We start from the raw sequence: 19,142 nt of genomic DNA on the forward strand, positions 1-19,142 counted from the left end.
AGATTTTGGTTAACTAGGTGAGTTTGGGGTACCCTATACAATTGTGCAGCACGTAGAAGGTATTTGTTTATATACATTAGGGTTACTGGTTGGTGTCACCCGCTGTGTTTAATTTATTTAAGCTTTTTTTTTTTAGATCAGCGATAGTTAGGTCTTTTGTTTGTTCTTTTGTTCCTATTGTAGAGAGAAGTCAGGTCTAGTTTTTTTTATTTGATTTTTTGATTTTTGATCATTTTTTGCACAACCACTCGTTCTCATTTCTCCCCCACATTCGTTTAGGTTTAATTCCTGTTGTTCCTGTTATATTTATTTTATGATAAAAAAATGAAGCATCTTTATTTTTCTCCACTACATGGACTCCATTAAATTGTTTGTTGTGTTACAGCCTCCAGTAACCCCTTGACTCCACCTCAATGGGAGCATAACAGTTTCATTTGAGTTTTAGCACCTGGTGCATTACCTTATAAATTAATTACCCAGAGGGCGGCACGGTGGTGCAGTGGTTAGCACTGTCGCCTCATAGCAAGAGGGTTCCAGGTTCGAATCCCGGTCTGGGCCCTTCTATGTGGAGTTTGCATGTTCTCCCTGTGCCTGGTTTTCTCCAGGTACTCCGGCTTCCTCCCACAATACCAAAAACATGCACATTAGGTTAATTGGCTACTCTAAATTGCCCCTAGGTGTGAGTGTGAGAGTGTGTGGTTGTTTGTCTTTGTGTGTTGGCCCTGCGATTGGCTGGCGACCAGTCCAGGGTGTACCCCGCCTCTCGCCCGTAGTCAGCTGGGATAGGCTCCAGCCCCCCGGCGACCCTGACAGATAAGCGGTATAGAAAATGGATGGATGGATTAATTACCCAGACATGAGTTGACAGAAAATTTATTACAAGTATGTGTTCCATCCATGACAGTGGTTTCGGTCAGTCAATGGACATGCAGAGAATAAATGTAAAGCTCTTTTATAACCCACAGATAGCTGCAAGAAAAAAACGAAGAAAATCTGATTTAGGCATGAATGTGTGTAGAGGAGGGCAAGATCTACTGTATCTAAAGGAAGATAACTGTGCTGAGCACCCTGTAAGCCATGGAGAAAGTGACCAGCATGCCGACTATCCAGGACAGACCTCTGCTGGGTTGAGGCAGAGCACCGACGTAGGCTATGGTATGGCAGATCCGAGAGCCAGTAAAGAGGCGAAAGTGAAGCAAAGCAGCTGAAAGCTCAGGTCCAGTCAGGGCGTAGAGCAGGCCAATCACCACAAAGGGAATAATATTCTCCAGGTCATTCTGGTGACACCTGGAGAACAAAAGTACACAACACACTACATGACCAATGAATGTCTCTAATCACATTTTACAACATGTGCTGGGTTATCAGTCCATACTTTAGATAGTTTCAACATAGTGCACTGTCTGAGGAAAGTTTTTTAGTATTTTATAAACCTTTTGACAGTGATGTATTACAGTGATTATACAATGCACAATGATGATATAATTCCTCCATTCATCTATCTAAAAATTTCAGAGGGAAGACTGCTTTTTGATACTGTAAATTATTCCATCCTTGTCTGTAATCTATTTAGCAAAGTTTATGGCATGCTGGAAAGAGTTACTGCGCCAGCAGATAGTGCTATCTAAATTTTATGCATCATGCAAAAGTCCAAGGTAGTTATGTTAGCGCTTTCACACCTAACCTTGGTGTTTTTGACAGCTCAGTGGAGCCGAACATGCAGCCGATTTGCAGTATAATATAGCTTAGTAATAATGCTTTGAATCAGTTATTTCTTTGTGAAGTCTTTGTAATACCAAAGAACATAAATACATACATCAAAAGCAGATACAGGGATATCTGTCATGACTTGATAAATTGAGCAGACAATTTGTGACATTTATTGCTTAGTTTTACTTTTGTTATAATGTTGGTAGATTTATGTATTCTGCATTTTACATGTGTATTATGTCACAGAAATGAAAATGAAGAGGAAGACTCTCAGAGCTGTCAGAAGAGTAATAATACTCTATAGTTTGGGACATAAAGTGGAATCTTCTTTGTTACTTGTTCAAAAAAAAAAAGAGAAAACTATTGGATACATTGAATATTATATATCCAATCTAGTTACTACATCCAATTCAAATAGCCTATAGTTTTGTATTGCATTACAAGAAAAGCATTTTTAGATGCATTTTTATGTTCATATAATAGTGATTTCTCTGCCACTCCAAATTGATCACATTATGGAGTTCCACCCTGGCTACCCCATTGAAAATTACTTGGTTTCACTACTGCCCTTATAGTGATAGATTTGCAGGATAATGCCGAATACGTTTTTTTGTTTGTTTATGAAAACAGTGAATTGTTAAATATGGTGAAAAAATGCTGCATAAAAATGTTTTTGGTCATTTGAAAATCTATGTAAGTGAAGAAATAACATACTCTTCTCATTTTTTGTTTACTGCTGGATTACAAGTGGTGATAAGAAAAATCATGATTTTGTCATGTAAGTTCCACACAGTATTTCTGAAAATCAGTGGTTATTTTGAGATTAAACACCACTGTATCAATTATGTCAATGATTGCGGCATCTGCAGTTCAAGGCCAAATCGTCTCACCTTCGAACTCGCTCTACATCTGGGTCAGTTCTCAGCAGTTTCTTCTTCTCCTCTGAAGATTTTTTGCCCACATCCTCTTCATTTGAGAAAGCCTAAATGAGAGAGAAATAATGCATGCACTGTCTCAAAGTTTGGAGTTTTTATCCCTGTTGTATTACAATTTAATTAAAGAGTTTGGTCTAGACCTGCTCTACTTGGAAAGTGTCATGAGATTTTGTTGTGAATTGGCACTATATAAATAAACTGAATTGAATTGAATTTCTTCTGCATACCTAAGGTGAGGTTAAATAGGCTCCATTATATAATGCAGAATTGCATAATGAAGATATGTTGACTTTGGAATTTTTTTTTCTGTCACTGCTCTCTTCTTCAATCTGGGTTGTGCTTCAGTTAGACTGTGTACGTAACTTTTCATTCTGACTGTAGGACTGTAAACCACATAGGGGTTTGGGAGGCACTTAGGTATTGGATTTTATTTCTTGCATCTCCAAGACCAAGTCCTGATGATTAAAACATTAACTCTTCCAAGCTTTGAAGTTGTTAGGGGGCTGAGCTAGCCTTAAACCTTGTGGGAGCAGGTTAGACCAATAATCAGCTTTGGCCCATCATCTCATTCAATATCCCACCCCACCCCAACACTATTTGATTGTTTACCTGTCACAAGTAATAGTCTTTTAAACCGAATAATGTGACACAATAACTAGTAACTAAAGTTATCAAATAAATGGAGTGGAATGGAAGTATAAAGTAGTGAAGTACTCAAGTAAAGTACAAGTACAAGCATAGATTGTGTTCATCACATTTCATCACTTGTTATTTTAAACACTGACACCAAGATTTTCATTTCTATTGCAAATGTTAGAAATATTGGACAATTAACAATCTCCGTGTTTAATAATAATTGGTACATTCTGTAAATAGAATAATGTCAAACCAATGTAAAATAGACTTATTTTATTTTAACAGATTGTAGAAAGCACTACTACCTACCCCTCTGGTGATGCGGTAGAATGCAGTCATGGGCGCCATCAACATCATCTTCAGAATGACAATAACAGCATAGGTGGTGAAAGCCATAAATACCTTATCTTCCATTAGGTTTGCCATCTCTGCTGGTTTACAAGTGAACAACAATAAGGAAGAGACAGAAGTTGGTTTAACATTCAGCACAGAATGTGCATATAGATCAAGTGGTAAAGTTTGGTTTGATATACAGAAAGCCTTGCTATAGTATTAGATCAAAACCACTGGAAAAAATGCTTTAGGTTGCCACTGCATTCTGAAGGTTTTAAAACAACCCATAGACACAGTTACAAACCTGTCTCAATGCAGCACCCTTGAAGCCAAACATGTAGAAATAAGTGTAAAAATTGTCAATATATACAGCTCAATTTACATCCTGTGGCGACTCTGCAGAAGGGGAGCAAGTCTGGATCTGTTGCTTAAAAGCAAACTGACTTGTCACCCAGAAAGACTAGGGGCGGGACAACAACAGCCACAGCACAATGCACAATTCCCTGTGTGTGGGAGTGTTACTGTTGTTCCAGTTCACTTGTAAAAACCATATGCATTCTTAATAAAACTACTCCAAATGCTCAACATACTTAAAAAGGATTTTCCAGTCTGTACAGCTTATAAACTAAACCTAAACAGTACAACACAGATGAAAAGTCAAGAATGTACTTCCATTCTCAAAAAAGTCTTCAAAACTATACTTACAGAGTATAGGCATACTATCTGTAGGATGAATGCACAGAATGTGCATATAGATCAAGTGGTAAAGTTTGGTTTGATATACAGAAAGCCATGCTATAGTATTAGAGCAAAACCACTGGAAAAAATTGCTTTAGGTTGCTACTGCATTCTGCGGTTTTAAAACAACCCATAGACACAGTTACAAACCTGTCTCAATGCAGCACCCTTGAAGCCAAACGTAGAAATAAGTGTAAAAATTGTCAATATATTATTCACAGCTCAATTTACATTCCGTGGCGACTCTGCAGAAGGGGAGCAAGTCTGGATCTGTTGCTTAAAAGCAAACTGACTTGTCACCCAGAAAGACTAGGGGCGGGACAACAACAGCCACAGCACAATGCACAATTCCCTGTGTGTGGGAGTGTTACTGTTGTTCCAGTTCACTTGTAAAAACCATATGCATTCTTAATAAAACTACTCCAAATGCTCAACATACTTAGAAAGGATTTTCCAGTCTGTACAGCTTATAAACTAAACCTAAACAGTACAACACAAATGAAAAGTCAAAATGTACTTCCATTCTCAAAAAAGTCTTCAAAACTATACTCACAGAGTATAGGCATACTATCTGTAGGAGGAATGTACAGAATGTGCATATAGATCAAGTGATCAAGTTAGGTCTGATACAGAAAGCCATGATACAGTATTAGATCAAAACCACTGGAACAAAGCAGCTTTAGTCTGTAACTGCATTTTGCGGTTTTTAAAATAACCTACAGACACAGTTACAAACTTGTCTAAAAGCAATACCCACGAAGCTAAACATGTAGAAATAAGTGTAAAAATTGTCAAACAAAACAGTATTATTTACATCTCAACTTACATCCTGTGGTGACTCTACAGAAGTGGAGCAAGTTCGGACCTGTTGCTTAAAAACAAGCTGACTTTTTACCCAGAAAGACTGGAGGCGGGACAACAACAGTCACAGCACAATACGCAATTTCCTGTGTGGGAGTGTTACTGTTTTTTTCCTACCTGTGTGGACCATATGCATTCTTAATAAAACTACTACAATCAGCATACTTATAAAGGGTTTTCCAGGGTAATAAATTATATATTTATATGTATATATAATTTGGATTTAGCAGTTCATATGGGGCCTCCAAATGAAAGCCATTCCTTTTATAAATAGAACATTTGCTCATTTAGAAGTTTTGAAGACTGCATTGAATGGTCAGGATGATTTTTATTTAATAGTTATTAACAAATGCGACCTTAATTTTAATCTGGTAATGTTTTACGCTGCCACAGATCGCAAACTTTAACACCAAAGTTGCCTGTTTGCAACTTGAAGTAGTCGCAGTGACTACACAAAACTCTAATGCATGATAACTACAATAAGAGGGAATGAAGCAATGTATGTAGCTATCCATAACCAGATTAACATAGTGATGTTGGAGAATAATTGCCATTTCATACAGGAGACACACTGGGAAAAAGTCCACTCTAGAAATAAGGAAAAAAAAAAATTAAAACAAAATATCTTTGCTTGAAATAAGCAAAAAAAAAATCTGCCAATGGAACAAGTGAAAATTCTCTTAAGATTTCTTAAAATAAGACATGATATTTAAGCCTTACAAGGTAAGAGAGATCTTGAAATTAGCTAGGGAAACTCATTCTTATTTCTATTTTGCTCGTATTGTGAGGTTTTGTGTCTCATAATAAGCTTGTAATGCTTGACAGTAGTATTTTCCCCTCAAAAGTAGCATTTTTTGCTTTGCACCACCCATGTCATCCTATTCATTCAAAGTGTATTTGACTCATTTTAAGTCCAATAATATTGACATTCATCTAGATTTAAGACCGCCACCTACTTGAAATGAGATTAGAAAGTGGCATTTTGAGACAAAATGTCTTGAAGTTTGCATTCCTGACTACACTGGAAAAAAGGCAACTCTAAAAATAAGTAAAAAAAATTAAAACAAAATATCTTTGCTTGAAATAAGCAAAAAAAATCTGCCTATGGAAGTCAAGTCAAGTCAAGTCAACTTTATTTGTATAGCCCATTTTTACAAGCAGTTTGTCTCAAAGGGCTTAACATAACATCAGCAACATCCTCTGCCCTTCGACCCTCACATCGACTAAGGAAAAACTCCCAGAAAAACCTTTAACAGGAAAAAATGGAAGAAACCTCAGGGTGAGCAACAGAGGAGGGATCCCTCACCCAGGACGGGCAGACGTGCAATGGATGTTGTACAGGCAGAAAAGCAATTTACAACATGAGAAATGACATTACTAAAAAGACAAGTAAAACAAAATCTCAACTGTTTAGTTTCACTTTTGATACCACCTCAATATGATTTTAACATTTCACAAGTTATAAGAGAATTATAGTAATGAAAATAATAATGAACTGATTTCGGCCCGTAGGGAGAGCCACCCCGCCAGGTAGTTGGTACACAGAAGAATGACAGGCAGATGTCAACAATACACATTGGGTTGGTCATAGAGCCGGCTATAGTTCAACATGAAGATCTGGATGGAGAGATACCTGCAGAAAGATACAGAGAGAGAGAGAGAGAGAGAGGGAGGGAGAGACAGAAGACTACGAGGAGAACTGGACACACAGTTAGTGACATAAAATAATGAACTGCATGTTAATCTGACGAGGGGAGAGGATAGAAGAGGAAAAGGAGGAGGGGAAACTGCTTGGTGGATCATCTTTGTGTCCCCCGGCAGCATAGGCCTATAGCAGCTTAGCTATGATAGAGATTTAAAGATTAACAGTTAGTCAGACCTATTCTACCTGTGGCTATATAGCATGAGTTGAGTGAAACTATGCCTACCAGCCCTACACACTTTATTTGGTGCTAACTATATGCTTTACTAAACAGAAAGGTTTAAAGTTTAGTCTTGATGAAAGTGACATATTTCGTCATTGGAGGGAACTCACTCCAATGAAATTTGTGCTCTGCATTTAACCCACCCAAGTGACGTGCACACACACAGCAAACCCGGGGCAGTGGGCGACCGCGTGCAGCGCCCGGGGAGCAGTGGGGGTTAGGTACCTTGCTCAAGGGAGACGGAGGGTACCGGTACGGGGAATCGAACCAGCGATCCACCGGTTATGGGTCCGACACCCTAACCGCTGATCCACGACTGCCCTTAAAAGTGGAGGTGGTGTCTGCCTGTCGAACCCAGGTTGGCAACTGGTTCCACAGCAGGGGTGCCTGATAGCTAAAGGCTCGTCCTCCCGTTCTACTTTTAAGAATTCTGGGAACTGTAAGTAAACCCGCACTCTGTGATCTGAGTGATCTATTGGGAATATATGGGACTATTAGATCCTGCAGGTATGATGGGGCTAGTCCATTTAGGGCCTTATATGTAAGTAGGAGAATTTTAAAGTCTATTCTGAATTTTACCGGAAGCCAGTGAAGAGAAGCTAAGATGGGGGAGATGTGATCCCTTTTACTGATTCCTGTTAAAACTCTAGCCGCTGCATTCTGGATCAGCTGCAGGCTATTAATAGAGTAATTTGGACATCCTGACAATAGTGAGTTGCAGTAGTCCAGCCTAGAAGTAACGAAAGCATGGACAAGTTTTTCAGCATCACTCTGAGAGAGGACGCTCCTAATCTTAGCAATATTACGGAGGTGAAAGAAGGCGGTCTTAGAGGTCTGTTTAATGTGATGAATAAATGACACGTCCTGATCGAAGATAATGCCGAGGTTCCTCGCAGTCGTACTGGAGGCCAAAGTAATGCCGTCCAGAGAGAGAATATTATCAGCTATTCTATTTCTAAGGTGTTTGGGGCCTAGAACAATGATCTCAGTTTTGTCTGAGTTTAATAATAAAAAATTGGAGGTCATCCAGTCCTTTATGTCCTGAAGACATGCCTGGGGTCTGGCTAACGGCTCTGTTTCTTCAGGCTTTAAGGATAAGTACAGCTGAGTGTCATCAGCATAACAATGAAAGTTTATGCCTTGTTTCTGAATAATATTTCCTAGAGGGAGCATGTATAAAGTGAACAGGATCGGCCCAAGCACTGAACCTTGTGGAACACCGAGGCTAACCCTTATATATGAAGAGGAAACATTATTAACTTGAGCAAAGTGAAATCTATCTGTTAAATATGATTTGAACCAGCGTAGCGCAGTCCCTGTGATCCTAGTCTCATGTTCTAATCTGTGTAATAAAATGCTGTGATCTACAGTGTCGAAAGCAGCACTGAGATCTAGCAAAACAAGTATGGAGACAAGCCCCCGGTCTGATGCCATGAGGAGGTCATTTGTGACTGAAACATCTCAAAGAGACTGTTCCTGTGTAGGTGATCAATCAACTGATTTGCAACCACTCTTTCGAGTATTTTAGATAAGAACGGGAGGTTGGATATCGGCCTATAGTTTGCTAAGATGTCTGGGTCAAGTGAAGGTTTTTTAAGTAAAGGTCTAATGACAGTGGTTTTAAACGCCTGTGGTACATAGTCATTAAGGATAAGTTGATCTGATCTAAGAAGGAAACGCCAATCAAAGGAAAGACGTCCTTGAGGAGCTTAGTTGGGATGGGGTCTAAGAGACATGTAGTTGGGTTAGATTTGTTAATGCTGGAGGTCAGCTCGGGGAGGTCTATGGGCAGGAACCTGTCCAGAGATGGAGTAGGATTAAAAGAGATTTGTAGAGATGGCACTATATCGGCTATTCTGGGAAGATCTTTATTGATTTTTTCTCTAATGTTATTGATTTTATTGGTGAAGAAACTCATGAAGTCTTCACTACTAAGAGCTGCAGGAATACAAGGCTCAACAGAGCTGTGACTCTTGGTCAGCCTGGCTACAGTGTTAAAGAGAAAACGTGGGTTGTTCTTGTTTTTCTCTATTAATGTTGAATAATAGGCAGTTCTGGCTTCACGAAGGGCCTTTTTGTATGCCAATAGACTGTCTTTCCAGGCTCTCCGGGATTCAGCTGATTTGGAGGAGTACCACTTCCTCTCCATCCGTCTTGATGTTTGTTTAAGTGTTCGTATATTTGAATTATACCAAGGAGCTAGCCTCCTATGATTTGTAACCTTCTTTCTCAGTGGGGCAACCATATCTAAAACTGTATGCAATGTGGCTGCAGTGTTATTAACAAAAGAATCAATTGCTGCAGGAGTAACATTTAAATCCGTACGGTCTGTTGTACTGGTACATGGTGCTGAGGGGAGCTGTGATAGGATTGCATCCCTAAATCTGTCTACACTATCTTCAGAGAGGCATCTGGTGTAGTAGACCTTTTTGTTGTGTGCTGTAAAGTCTTCTAGAGTTAGTTCAAAAACTACAAGTGAATGGTCTGAAAGGAGAGGGTTTTGAGGGGCAACTAACAGGTTCTTAGTTTCTAGGCCGTAGGTGAGAACCAGATCGAGTGTGTGATTGTGGCAGTGTGTTGGTTCATTCACTATCTGAAGGAAACCTATTGAATCTAAGAGTGAAATAAAGGCTGTCTTAAGACTGTCAGAGTCAACATCCATATGAATGTTAAAGTCACCTGCTATAATGACTTTATCTGTACTGAGCACTAAACTAGATAAGAAGTCAGAAAACTCAGACAGGAACTCTGAGTAAGCAGCAGCAGGTGGGCGATACACAACAACTAATAAAACTGGCTTTTCTGACTTTTTGGTGAAACAGGCTGAGAGTGAGACTCTCAAATGAACTATATATAGATTTTGGTTTGGGGTTAATCTGAAGGCTGGAGTGGTAGATTGCTGCCACTCCTCCTCCTCGGCCTGTGCCTCGAGGAACATGATAGTTAATATAACCAGATGGGGTTGATTCATTTAAACTAACATATTCTTCATCCCGTAACCAAGTCTCAGTGAGGCAGAATATATCAGACTGATGATCAATAATTAGATCACTGACTAGGAGGGATTTAGAGTGGAGGGATCGTATATTTAATAATCCACATCTGACTGTCTTATTTTTTGGCTCTAAATATTTGCTAGTTTGTATTTTTATGAGGTTATTATGATTAACACTTCTTAAATTTTGTGCTGGTTGGACGATGGGAGGACGAGGCACTGACACTATTTCTATGGGATTGTTAAAGTTAGTATTACTGTGTGCATTTATATTTTTATTTATTCTAATTTTAACGGAGGGCGGCAGTCCTACAGAAGCAGCAGAGAAGTGTGTAAGACAGCGACTCTGCTTCCTGGCCTCGATCCTGGGTTGTCAGGGTGTTGGTTGTCTAATAAACTTGGCCATATTGGTAGAAATAAGAGCCGCACCACCCCAGGTGGGATGAATACCGTCTCTGCTAATGAGGCCAGGTTTTCCCCAGAAAGTCTCCCAGTTATCTATAAAGGCCACGTTGTTTTCTGGACACCACCGTGACAGCCAGCGACGGAGCGATGACATGCGGCTAAACATATCATCACTGATCAGATTCGTGAGGGAACCAGAGAACACTACGGAGTCCGACATGGTTTTTGCCAAATTACACACCGACTCAATATTGACTTTGGTGACCTCCGACTGGCGTCGCCGAGTGTCATTAGCGCCGACGTGAATTATAATCTTACCAAATTTACTCTTATCTCTCGCCAGCAGCTTTAAATTGCCCTCTATGTCGCCCGCTCTGGCCCCCGGGATGCATTTGACTATGGTCGCCGGTGTCGGCTTCACATATCGCAAAACAGAATCGCCAATAACCAGGGTCGGTTTCTCAGCGGGTGTGTCGCTGAGTGGGGAAAGGCGATTAGACACATGAAGCGGTTGGTGGTGAACCACGGGCCTTTGTTTTGGACTACGCTTCTTTCGAACCGCCACCCAACCACCCTGACTTCCCGGCTGCTCGGGGGCTGCCGGGGGGCGGCTGACATCAGCTAAAGTAGGCCGGTCCGCACAGGCTAACTGCTGCTGGCTAGCTGTTGGGACTAATGGACTATGATCTACAGTACGAAGCTGGGCCTCTAACTCAGTTAGCCTCGCCTCCAAGGCTATGAATAAGCTACACTTTCTACACATCTCACTCTCACTAAAGGAGGCAGAGGAATAGCTAAACATTTCACACACCTTACAGAAGACGGGAGAGGGAGAGGCAGAGGGAGAGTGAGTGGAAGAAGCCATGTTAGCACTAAGCTAAGCTCAACGACAAACAGGACGGGGATCGGGAAAGGAAGGAATCTAGATGATCGTGCGGTTAATAAACTTTTCCTAAAGTGCTTGTGTACTTATTTGTAAGAGCCAACCACAGTAAAAGCTAACACAAAATATGTCGACTGAAGTACACCAATACCACCGAACACCAAACGCTAGCAAGTGAGAGACTAGTGCAAGAACAGGAAGTGACGCAATACGCAATACGTTACCCAACGCTGCAGGAGGAGCCAAGAAGTTCACGTTGTTCAGCTCCAGTGTTTGTCGATCCTGTTTCCTTAAAATGCTGCCATGAAAGATTCTATGTTTGGAGACTCTTGTTGTAAACACATGCACTCACCTGTCGCCTCAGCCTTCTAAAAGATTCCCTTAGTTTAGAGATTTTGTATTATTTTTGCCATGACCTATGTGAACTGCAACCTTTTTGAATTAACTTCAGTAAAATCTTTTAAACTTGGCTTGCTGAGTGTTCTGCTTTTGGGTTCCATCCTTGATTCACATAACAGTAGGTCTGTCAATTGAAGAGATATAAAAACTTTTGGCAGTGCCATTTAATTTCTCTGCAATAACTAGTTTACTATTTGTTAGTTGTTAATTGTTATGTCTTGTTAGAGGCTGCCAATGATCAATACAGAAGAACATATTATGTATTAGCAGGCAGCAACATCTGTGTTTTCCTCTCTGATTTATTTACGCTGTTGCTGAGCACCACCCAAATGAAATGGAAGCATCTCAGATGTATCCTAAATATGAGCAGCCAGGCATCATTCCCTGCACAACAGATTCCTCAAGTAAATTAATGTCCTGTGATTTCCCCTCATGGAAACAGCTGCATTGCTTCTTTGCCAGCACTGCCAGTAATTGGGATTCTGGCAGCAACATGCTGCGATTGATTTCTTATGGTGGCCAGCTTATGTTGCTGGTGTAGGACAACAATAACTAAATAACTGCCAGGCCAATGATCTTAATGCTAGAGGCCAAGCACAACTATTGCTGTCAACTATAGGCTGTCTGTTTCATTACAGACAGCCTCCCTGGCTCTTGGCACATACATTTTTTATTGATCAGTGGCTGAATCCACATTACTTTCAACACTGTCATTTGCAGCAAGTCAATGCAAACGCAGTGCTGAGTGCATGTAATTTGTTAGGTACAGTGAGGTACAATAAATTTGGCAGCACATGAGCATTTTTGTTGTAACTTGTGGAATGAATCATAGATACTGTGATTAACTTAATAAAATAAAGCAGCTCTTTTAACAGCCTATAACATTTTATTACATCAATTGAAATACCAATGCAATTTCTGAAATTATATATATATAATATATATACAATATATATGTGTGAATGCCCGACAATGCAGTAAAACAATAGTGAGGTCAGGCACTGACGTTAGACAGAAAGACCTGGTTCACAATTTCCGTTCCAGTTCATCCCAAAGGTGCTCAATGGGGTTGAGGTCAGGTCTCTGCATGGGCCACTGAAATTCTTCTACACCAAAGTCATCCCACCATGTCTTTATGGACCTTGCTTTGTGCACTGGGGCACAGTCATCCTGGAATAGAAAAGGGCTTCCTCCAAAGTGTTGCTACAAAGTTTGAAGCATAGCATTGCAAAATTACAAACAATTATGCTGTATTGCTGTGTATAGCCTATACAACTAGTTATAAGCTGCAATTTGCTTGCTGTTGTTCTTGCCAGTATAGTCTGTGATGGCCTTGATGCCCTGCCACATGCATTGGGAGTCTGCATTGTGGAGTTGCTCCTCAACACGCTTACCGTAGCTCTGCTTCCCATCTCCGATGCCTTTCCTCAGTTTGGACCTGGCTGTTTGGCAGGCCTCTTGTTCTCCTGACCATAAAGCAGCACCACAGGCCTTAAGCAGACCAACCACGGTAGTGTTCATCAGGGGTGTGTGGATGGGGAGTGTACATATTTTCTTATTTTCTTTTATGTGGTGGGGGCGGCACGGTGGTGCAGTGGTTAGCTCTGTTGCCTCATAGCAAGAGGGTTCCAGATTCGAATCCTGGTCTGGGTCCTTCTATGTGGAGTTTGCATGTTCTCCCTGTGCCTGCATGGGTTTTCTCCGGGTACTCCGGCTTCCTCCCACAACACCAAAAACATGCACATTAGGTTAATTGGCTACTCTACATTGCCCTTAGGTGTGAGTGTGCGGTTGTCTGTCTTGTGTGTTGGCCCTGCGATTGGGTGGCGACCAGTCCCTTTTCGCCCGTAGTCAGCTGGGATAGGCTCCAGCTCCCCCACGACCCTGACGGATAAGCGGTATAGAAATTGGATGGATGGATCTTTTATGTGGTGGCATTGTCCATGCAAAAACTGATGTAGCCCTGAGAAGGTGTAGGTGATTAGGTCTGTGTGGTTATTGTGTGTGCTAGTCCTTTTGAATAGGTCCCAGTTAGTCTTGTTGAGTAAGTCCTGCAGCATGGCCATGGGTCCTCAGGCCAGATCCTGATGGTGTAGACTGTGAGACTGTGGGCTTAATTCTCGCAAAAAAAGATTTGTGCATGGGGGTCACAGACACGCTGATGTGGTCAGACCGTCTTAAGGTTGACATGGTTAAAGGAGTGCATGTGATCAACAAATGTTGAGATCAAAGAATTCATTTAGCTCCAGCAACAAACTATGCTTTCCAAGGAAGACAGCAAACAAATTTTATTTATTTATCCTTGTGGGCGGAAATTCTTTTTTGTGCAGAAATTGTACTTGCAATTTTCCTGACCAAGAAAAGAAAGATATAAAATAGGATAAAAAACTAAAATAGGTATATATCTAAAATATAGGTATTAACATGGGTCTGTACATATATACATTGTATGTAAAAATATGTATGCCCGTCACAGTGCAGAGTTTAATAGTTTGATGGCGACAGGCAGGAATGATTTCCTGTGTCACTCTGTGGTGCACCATGGGAGTAAGAGTCTGTTGCTGAATGAGCTCCTGTAGCTGATCAGCACATTGTGGAGAGGGTGAGAGGGAAAGTCCAGTATAATCCTTATTTTGGACAACATCCTCCTCTCAGACACCACTGTCAGAGAGTCCAGTTGCTCTCTCACAACATGACTGGCCTTCTTAATGATTCTATTGAGTCTGTTAGTGTCCCTCACCCTCAGGCAGCTATCCCAGCAGGAAACAGCATATGTGATGGCACCACTGACTCATAGAACATCCTCAGTATTGTCCTGCAGATGTTGAAGGACCTCTGGTGCCTCAGAAAATAGAGGTGGCCCTGGCCCTTTCTATAAACAGTAAAAACAGTAAAAACCAACTCAGGCCACAAGGATAAAGACTCCCAGGCTGTTGGGGACCTAAAGTGGGTGAAAGATCTCAACCTATTCTTTAACAGGTTTGATCAGTCACCTCCCCTACTCCCTAACCAACCATTCCCATTCCCTCAATTGTTGGCTTCATAAATGTGGAGAACAATGCAGAATACAGGATTCATGCCAGTGGAACCGCCTTAAGATCAATGCGGGGAAACAAAGGAGCTGGTGGTGGATTTCCACAGTCGTGGACACTCACCCCCGACACCGGTGAACATCCAGGGAATTGACTTCGAGATAGTGGACACTTATAAGTACTTGGGTGTTCACCTCAACAGCGAATTGAAGGGCCAGAGCAGACTGTACCTTCTGTGGAGACTCAGGTTCTTTGGAGTGCAGTGGGCAGTTCCTGCAGTAGTGGGCTGCTTCACCCCAAGTGTGTTGAAGAAGCATTACTGCAGGTTCTTCCTCCTCCTGCTGTGAGACTGAACAGCCGGCACTGCTGAAGGCAGGCCCCATACACTCCACCACAAACTGAACTTCAGTAAATCACAGTGCAATTATACCCTAGAGCCTAGTGCAATACAGTAACTTTTACTGCTGACAATTTAAAAACTGTGAAATATCATGTGTGTTTCTGTACAGTTTCTGTACAAAAAGTGTAAATATCCCTGTATTTTTTATTTTGTATATTTTTAATCAACTTATCTGCATCTATATTTTGCTATCCTTGTGTTGCTGTGGCAATGGTAATAAGAGACAGTAATACATGCTACAAAGTCTGGATTGAAACTGAGAAATTATTAAAAGGGGAAAGCAGCAATATTCTGCAGCCCACTACGTAGAACAGAATGCAACTTTTACTGAAGTGTAGTATTGCTCAAAAGTTCATGAAGACTAGAATCAAGCAAATTAATTTTCAATTCAATTCAGTTTATTTATATAGCGCCAATTCACAACAAAAGTTATCTCATGACACTTTCCAATTAGAGCAGGTCTAGACCAAACTCTTTAATTAAATTGTAAAATAGAGAGAGCCCAACATTCCCCCTTGAGCAAGCACTTGGCGACAGTGGCGAGGAAAAACTGCCTTTTAGAAGGCAGAAACCTCGGAGCAGACCCCGGCTCAAGATGGGCGGCCATCTGCCTTGACCGGTTGGGTTGAGAGAGAGAGAGAGAGAGAGAGAGAGAGAGAGCAGGAGAGCGACAGAGAGAGCAAGGGAGAGAGGCAGAGGGGGTGGGGCGTGAGAGAAGGAGCACACAAGCAGAGATGCATAGCAGCAGTAATAATACCAGAAGTATCGAAATGTAGATAATGATAATGACAATGAAGTATACAGAAGGTATTATGGTGATTTTGATAACAATGGTAGTGACAATAATGGTAGTAGCTGTACTGAGTCTTAACAGATTTAAATCAGATTATGACTAAACAGTAGTAATTGCAGTAGGTTTTGAGCAGGACGACAGCAGGACCGCAGCAGGAGGTCCAGTCATGATCGCTAGGAATCTGCGGGACAAGAAAGCACAGGGACTCCAGGGAAGAAGTTGAGTTAGTAATATGCATTAATGGGACATGAATGTGTGCAGAAGGAGAGGGAGAGGAAGAAAGAGCTCAGTGCGTCATGGGAGGGCCCCCGGCAGTCTAAGCCTATAGCAGCATAACTAGGGGCCGGCCTAGGCCAGCCCTAACTATAAGCTTTATCAAAGAGGAAAGTTTTTAGTCTACTCTTAAATATAGAGAGGGTGTCTGCCTCCCGGACCGAAACCGGAAGATGGTTCCATAGCAGAGGAGCTTGATAACTAAAGGCTCTGGTTCCCAGTCTACTTTTAAGGACTCTAGGAACCACAAGTAGCCCTGCATTTTGGGAACGCAAAGTTCTGGTGGGATAATAGGGTACTATTAACTCTTTAAGATAGGATGGTGCCTGACCGTTCAGGGCTTTATAAGTGAGGAGGAGAATTTTAAAATCTATCCTGAATTTTACAGGTAGCCAATGTAGAGAAGCCAGAACAGGAGAAATATGGTCTCTCATGCTGGTTCTTGTCAGTAGTCGTGCTGCAGCGTTCTGGATTAGCTGGAGAGTCTTTGTGGATTTACTGGGGCAGCCTGATAGAAGGGAGTTACAGTAATCCAGTCTAGATGTAATGAATGCATGGACTAATTTTTCTGCATCTTTCTGACTCAGGATGTGCCTAATCTTTGCGATATTTCGGAGGTGAAAGAATGCAGTCTTTGAAATATTTGCAATGTGCGAGTTAAAGGACATGTCCTGGTCAAAGATAACTCCTAGATTTCTTACAGTGGAGCTTGAGGCCACGGCTAAGCCATCTATCAATGCAATATCACTGCATAAGTTATTTCTAAGGTGTTCGGGGCCCAGAACAATAACTTCGGTTTTGTCTGAATTGAGAAGTAGGAAGTTGCTGGTCATCCAGGTTTTTATGTCTTTAAGACATGCCTGAAGCTTGACTAGCTGATTTGTTTCATCTGGTTTCATTGATAAGTACAATTGCGTGTCATCCGCATAACAATGAAAATGTATGGAGTGTTTCCTAATAATATCACCAATGGGGAGCATATACAGGCTGAATAATATTGGCCCAAGGACAGAACCTTGGGGAACTCCATGACTAACTTTTGAGAGTGTGGACGATGTATCATGAACATGAACAAATTGAAATCGCTCTGATAAATAAGACTGAAACCAGCTTAATGCAGTTCCTTTGATGCCAATTAGGTGTTCCAATCTGTGCAGTAATATAGAGTGGTCAATGGTGTCAAATGCAGCACTAAGGTCTAACAGTACAAGGACAGAGATAAATCCCTTGTCTGATGCCAGGAGGAGGTCATTTGTGACTTTGACCAATGCTGTTTCTGTGCTATGATGAGCTCTAAAGCCAGATTGAAAAGTTTCAAATAAGTTATTATTTTGAAGAAAGTCATATAACTGATTGGCGACTGTTCTTTCAAGGATCTTGGAAAGAAATGGAAGGTTAGATATTGGTCTATAGTTGCTTAAAACCTCTGGATCAAGTGTGTGTTTTTTAAGGAGAGGTTTGACTACAGCTATTTTAAAGGACTGGGGTACATGGCCTGTTATCAGGGACAGATTGATCATGTCTAATAGACAGGTGCTAAGTAAGGGTAAAGCTTCTTTGAGAAGTTTGGTAGGGATGGGGTCTAAGAGGCATGTTGTTGGCTTGGATGAATATATGAGTGAGTATAGCTGATGGTGATCGATAGGTGAAAAGCAGTCAAGATGAATATCTGTTTCTACTGTTGGTTCTAAGACACTAATGTTTGATGTTACATCAGGATCAGCTGAGGTCAGTAGGTGCTGAATTTTGTCTCTAATGTTTAAGATCTTGTCGTTAAAAAAGGTTATGAAGTCATCGCTGCTAAGGGTCACAGGGATACAAGGCTCGATAGCACTGTGGCTCTCTGTCAGCCTGGCTACAGTGCTGAAGAGAAACCTGGGATTATGCTTGTTATCCTCTATTAATTTGGAGTAATAGGCTGCTCTGGCAGTTCGTAGGGCCTTCCTATATGATCTAAGACTGTCTTGCCAGATTGAGCGAGATTCAATAAGTTTGGAGGAACGCCATTTCCTCTCAAGTTTTTGCACATTTTGTTTTAATTTGCGAACCTCTGTATTATACCAGGGTGCAAGTTTCTTTTGCTTTATGAGTTTCTTTTTTAGCGGAGCAACAGAGTCTAGAGTTGTCCTTAGTAAACTTGCAGCACTGTTCACGAAATGGTCGATTTCAGAGGGATTATTATATTGTTCACTCATATGGGGACATGATACTGAAGTTAATGACAATAGAACTGTTTCTTTAAATTTAGCCACAGCACTATCAGACAGGTATCTAGTGTAGGAGTTTTTTCTTGGTGGTATGAAGTCAAATAGTATAAATTCAAAAGTTATTAAACAATGGTCAGACAGAAGAGGATTTTGTTCAGAGACAGTTAAATGTTCTACATCTATACCATATGTCAAAACAAGGTCAAGAGTGTGATTGAAGCAATGAGTGGGTTCATGTACACACTGACAGAAGCCAATTGAATCTAAGAGAGAGATAAATGCTGCGCGAAGGCTATCATTACTATCGTCCACGTGGATGTTGAAATCACCCATAATAATAACTTTATTAGTTTTAAGGACCAGACTCGATAGGAACTCTGGAAATTCCAGTAAAAATTCAGTATGGGAGTATGGGCCAGGAGCGCGGTACACTACAACAATAAAAATTGGTTGTATTGTTTTCCAGGTAGGGTGTGAGAGAGTAAGAATAAGGCTTTCAAATGAATGGTAGTTGACTTTGGGCTTTGGACTAAATGATAGATTTGGGTCAAAAATGGCGGCAACTCCACCTCCTCGGCCGGTGTCTCGAGGAATCTGAGTATTAATATGACTTTGGG

General features: G+C 41.1%; 1 protein-coding gene across 5 annotated transcripts; it reads right to left on the reverse strand.

The window, feature by feature from the left end:
• Positions 1 to 857: 857 nt before the first annotated feature.
• LOC124053916 (microsomal glutathione S-transferase 1-like) lies at positions 858 to 5,293 on the reverse strand. 5 transcript variants are annotated; one of them, XM_046379506.1, is made up of 4 exons: positions 5,179 to 5,293; positions 3,591 to 3,709; positions 2,601 to 2,692; positions 858 to 1,287 (listed from the first exon to the last, which is right to left on the reverse strand). In XM_046379506.1, exons 2-4 carry the CDS (start codon positions 3,705 to 3,707, stop codon positions 1,041 to 1,043), a joined length of 456 nt encoding a protein of 151 aa, XP_046235462.1. In that variant the 5' UTR covers positions 3,708 to 3,709; positions 5,179 to 5,293; the 3' UTR covers positions 858 to 1,040. The 5 variants fall into 5 exon arrangements, with proteins under 5 accessions (XP_046235462.1, XP_046235463.1, XP_046235464.1 ...); XM_046379507.1 differs by having other exon boundaries at positions 3,591 to 3,712; positions 5,179 to 5,285; XM_046379508.1 differs by lacking the exon at positions 5,179 to 5,293 and adding an exon at positions 4,503 to 4,652.
• Between the last annotated feature and the right edge of the window lie 13,849 nt (positions 5,294 to 19,142).

Source organism: Scatophagus argus, chromosome 22 (genome assembly GCF_020382885.2).
Source record: "Scatophagus argus isolate fScaArg1 chromosome 22, fScaArg1.pri, whole genome shotgun sequence".
NCBI classification, from domain to species: Eukaryota; Metazoa; Chordata; class Actinopteri; family Scatophagidae; genus Scatophagus; species Scatophagus argus.

Coding starts and splice junctions, on each gene's coding strand:
- LOC124053916 (XM_046379506.1), bottom strand. CDS start 3,707: ATGGCAAACCTAATGGAAGATAAGGTATTTATGGCTTTCACCACCTAT. Junction 2,693..3,590: donor TCTACCGCATCACCAGAGGG/GTAGGTAGTAGT, acceptor TCTCTCATTTAG/GCTTTCTCAAATGAAGAGGA. Junction 1,288..2,600: donor GATGTAGAGCGAGTTCGAAG/GTGAGACGATTT, acceptor TTTGTTCTCCAG/GTGTCACCAGAATGACCTGG.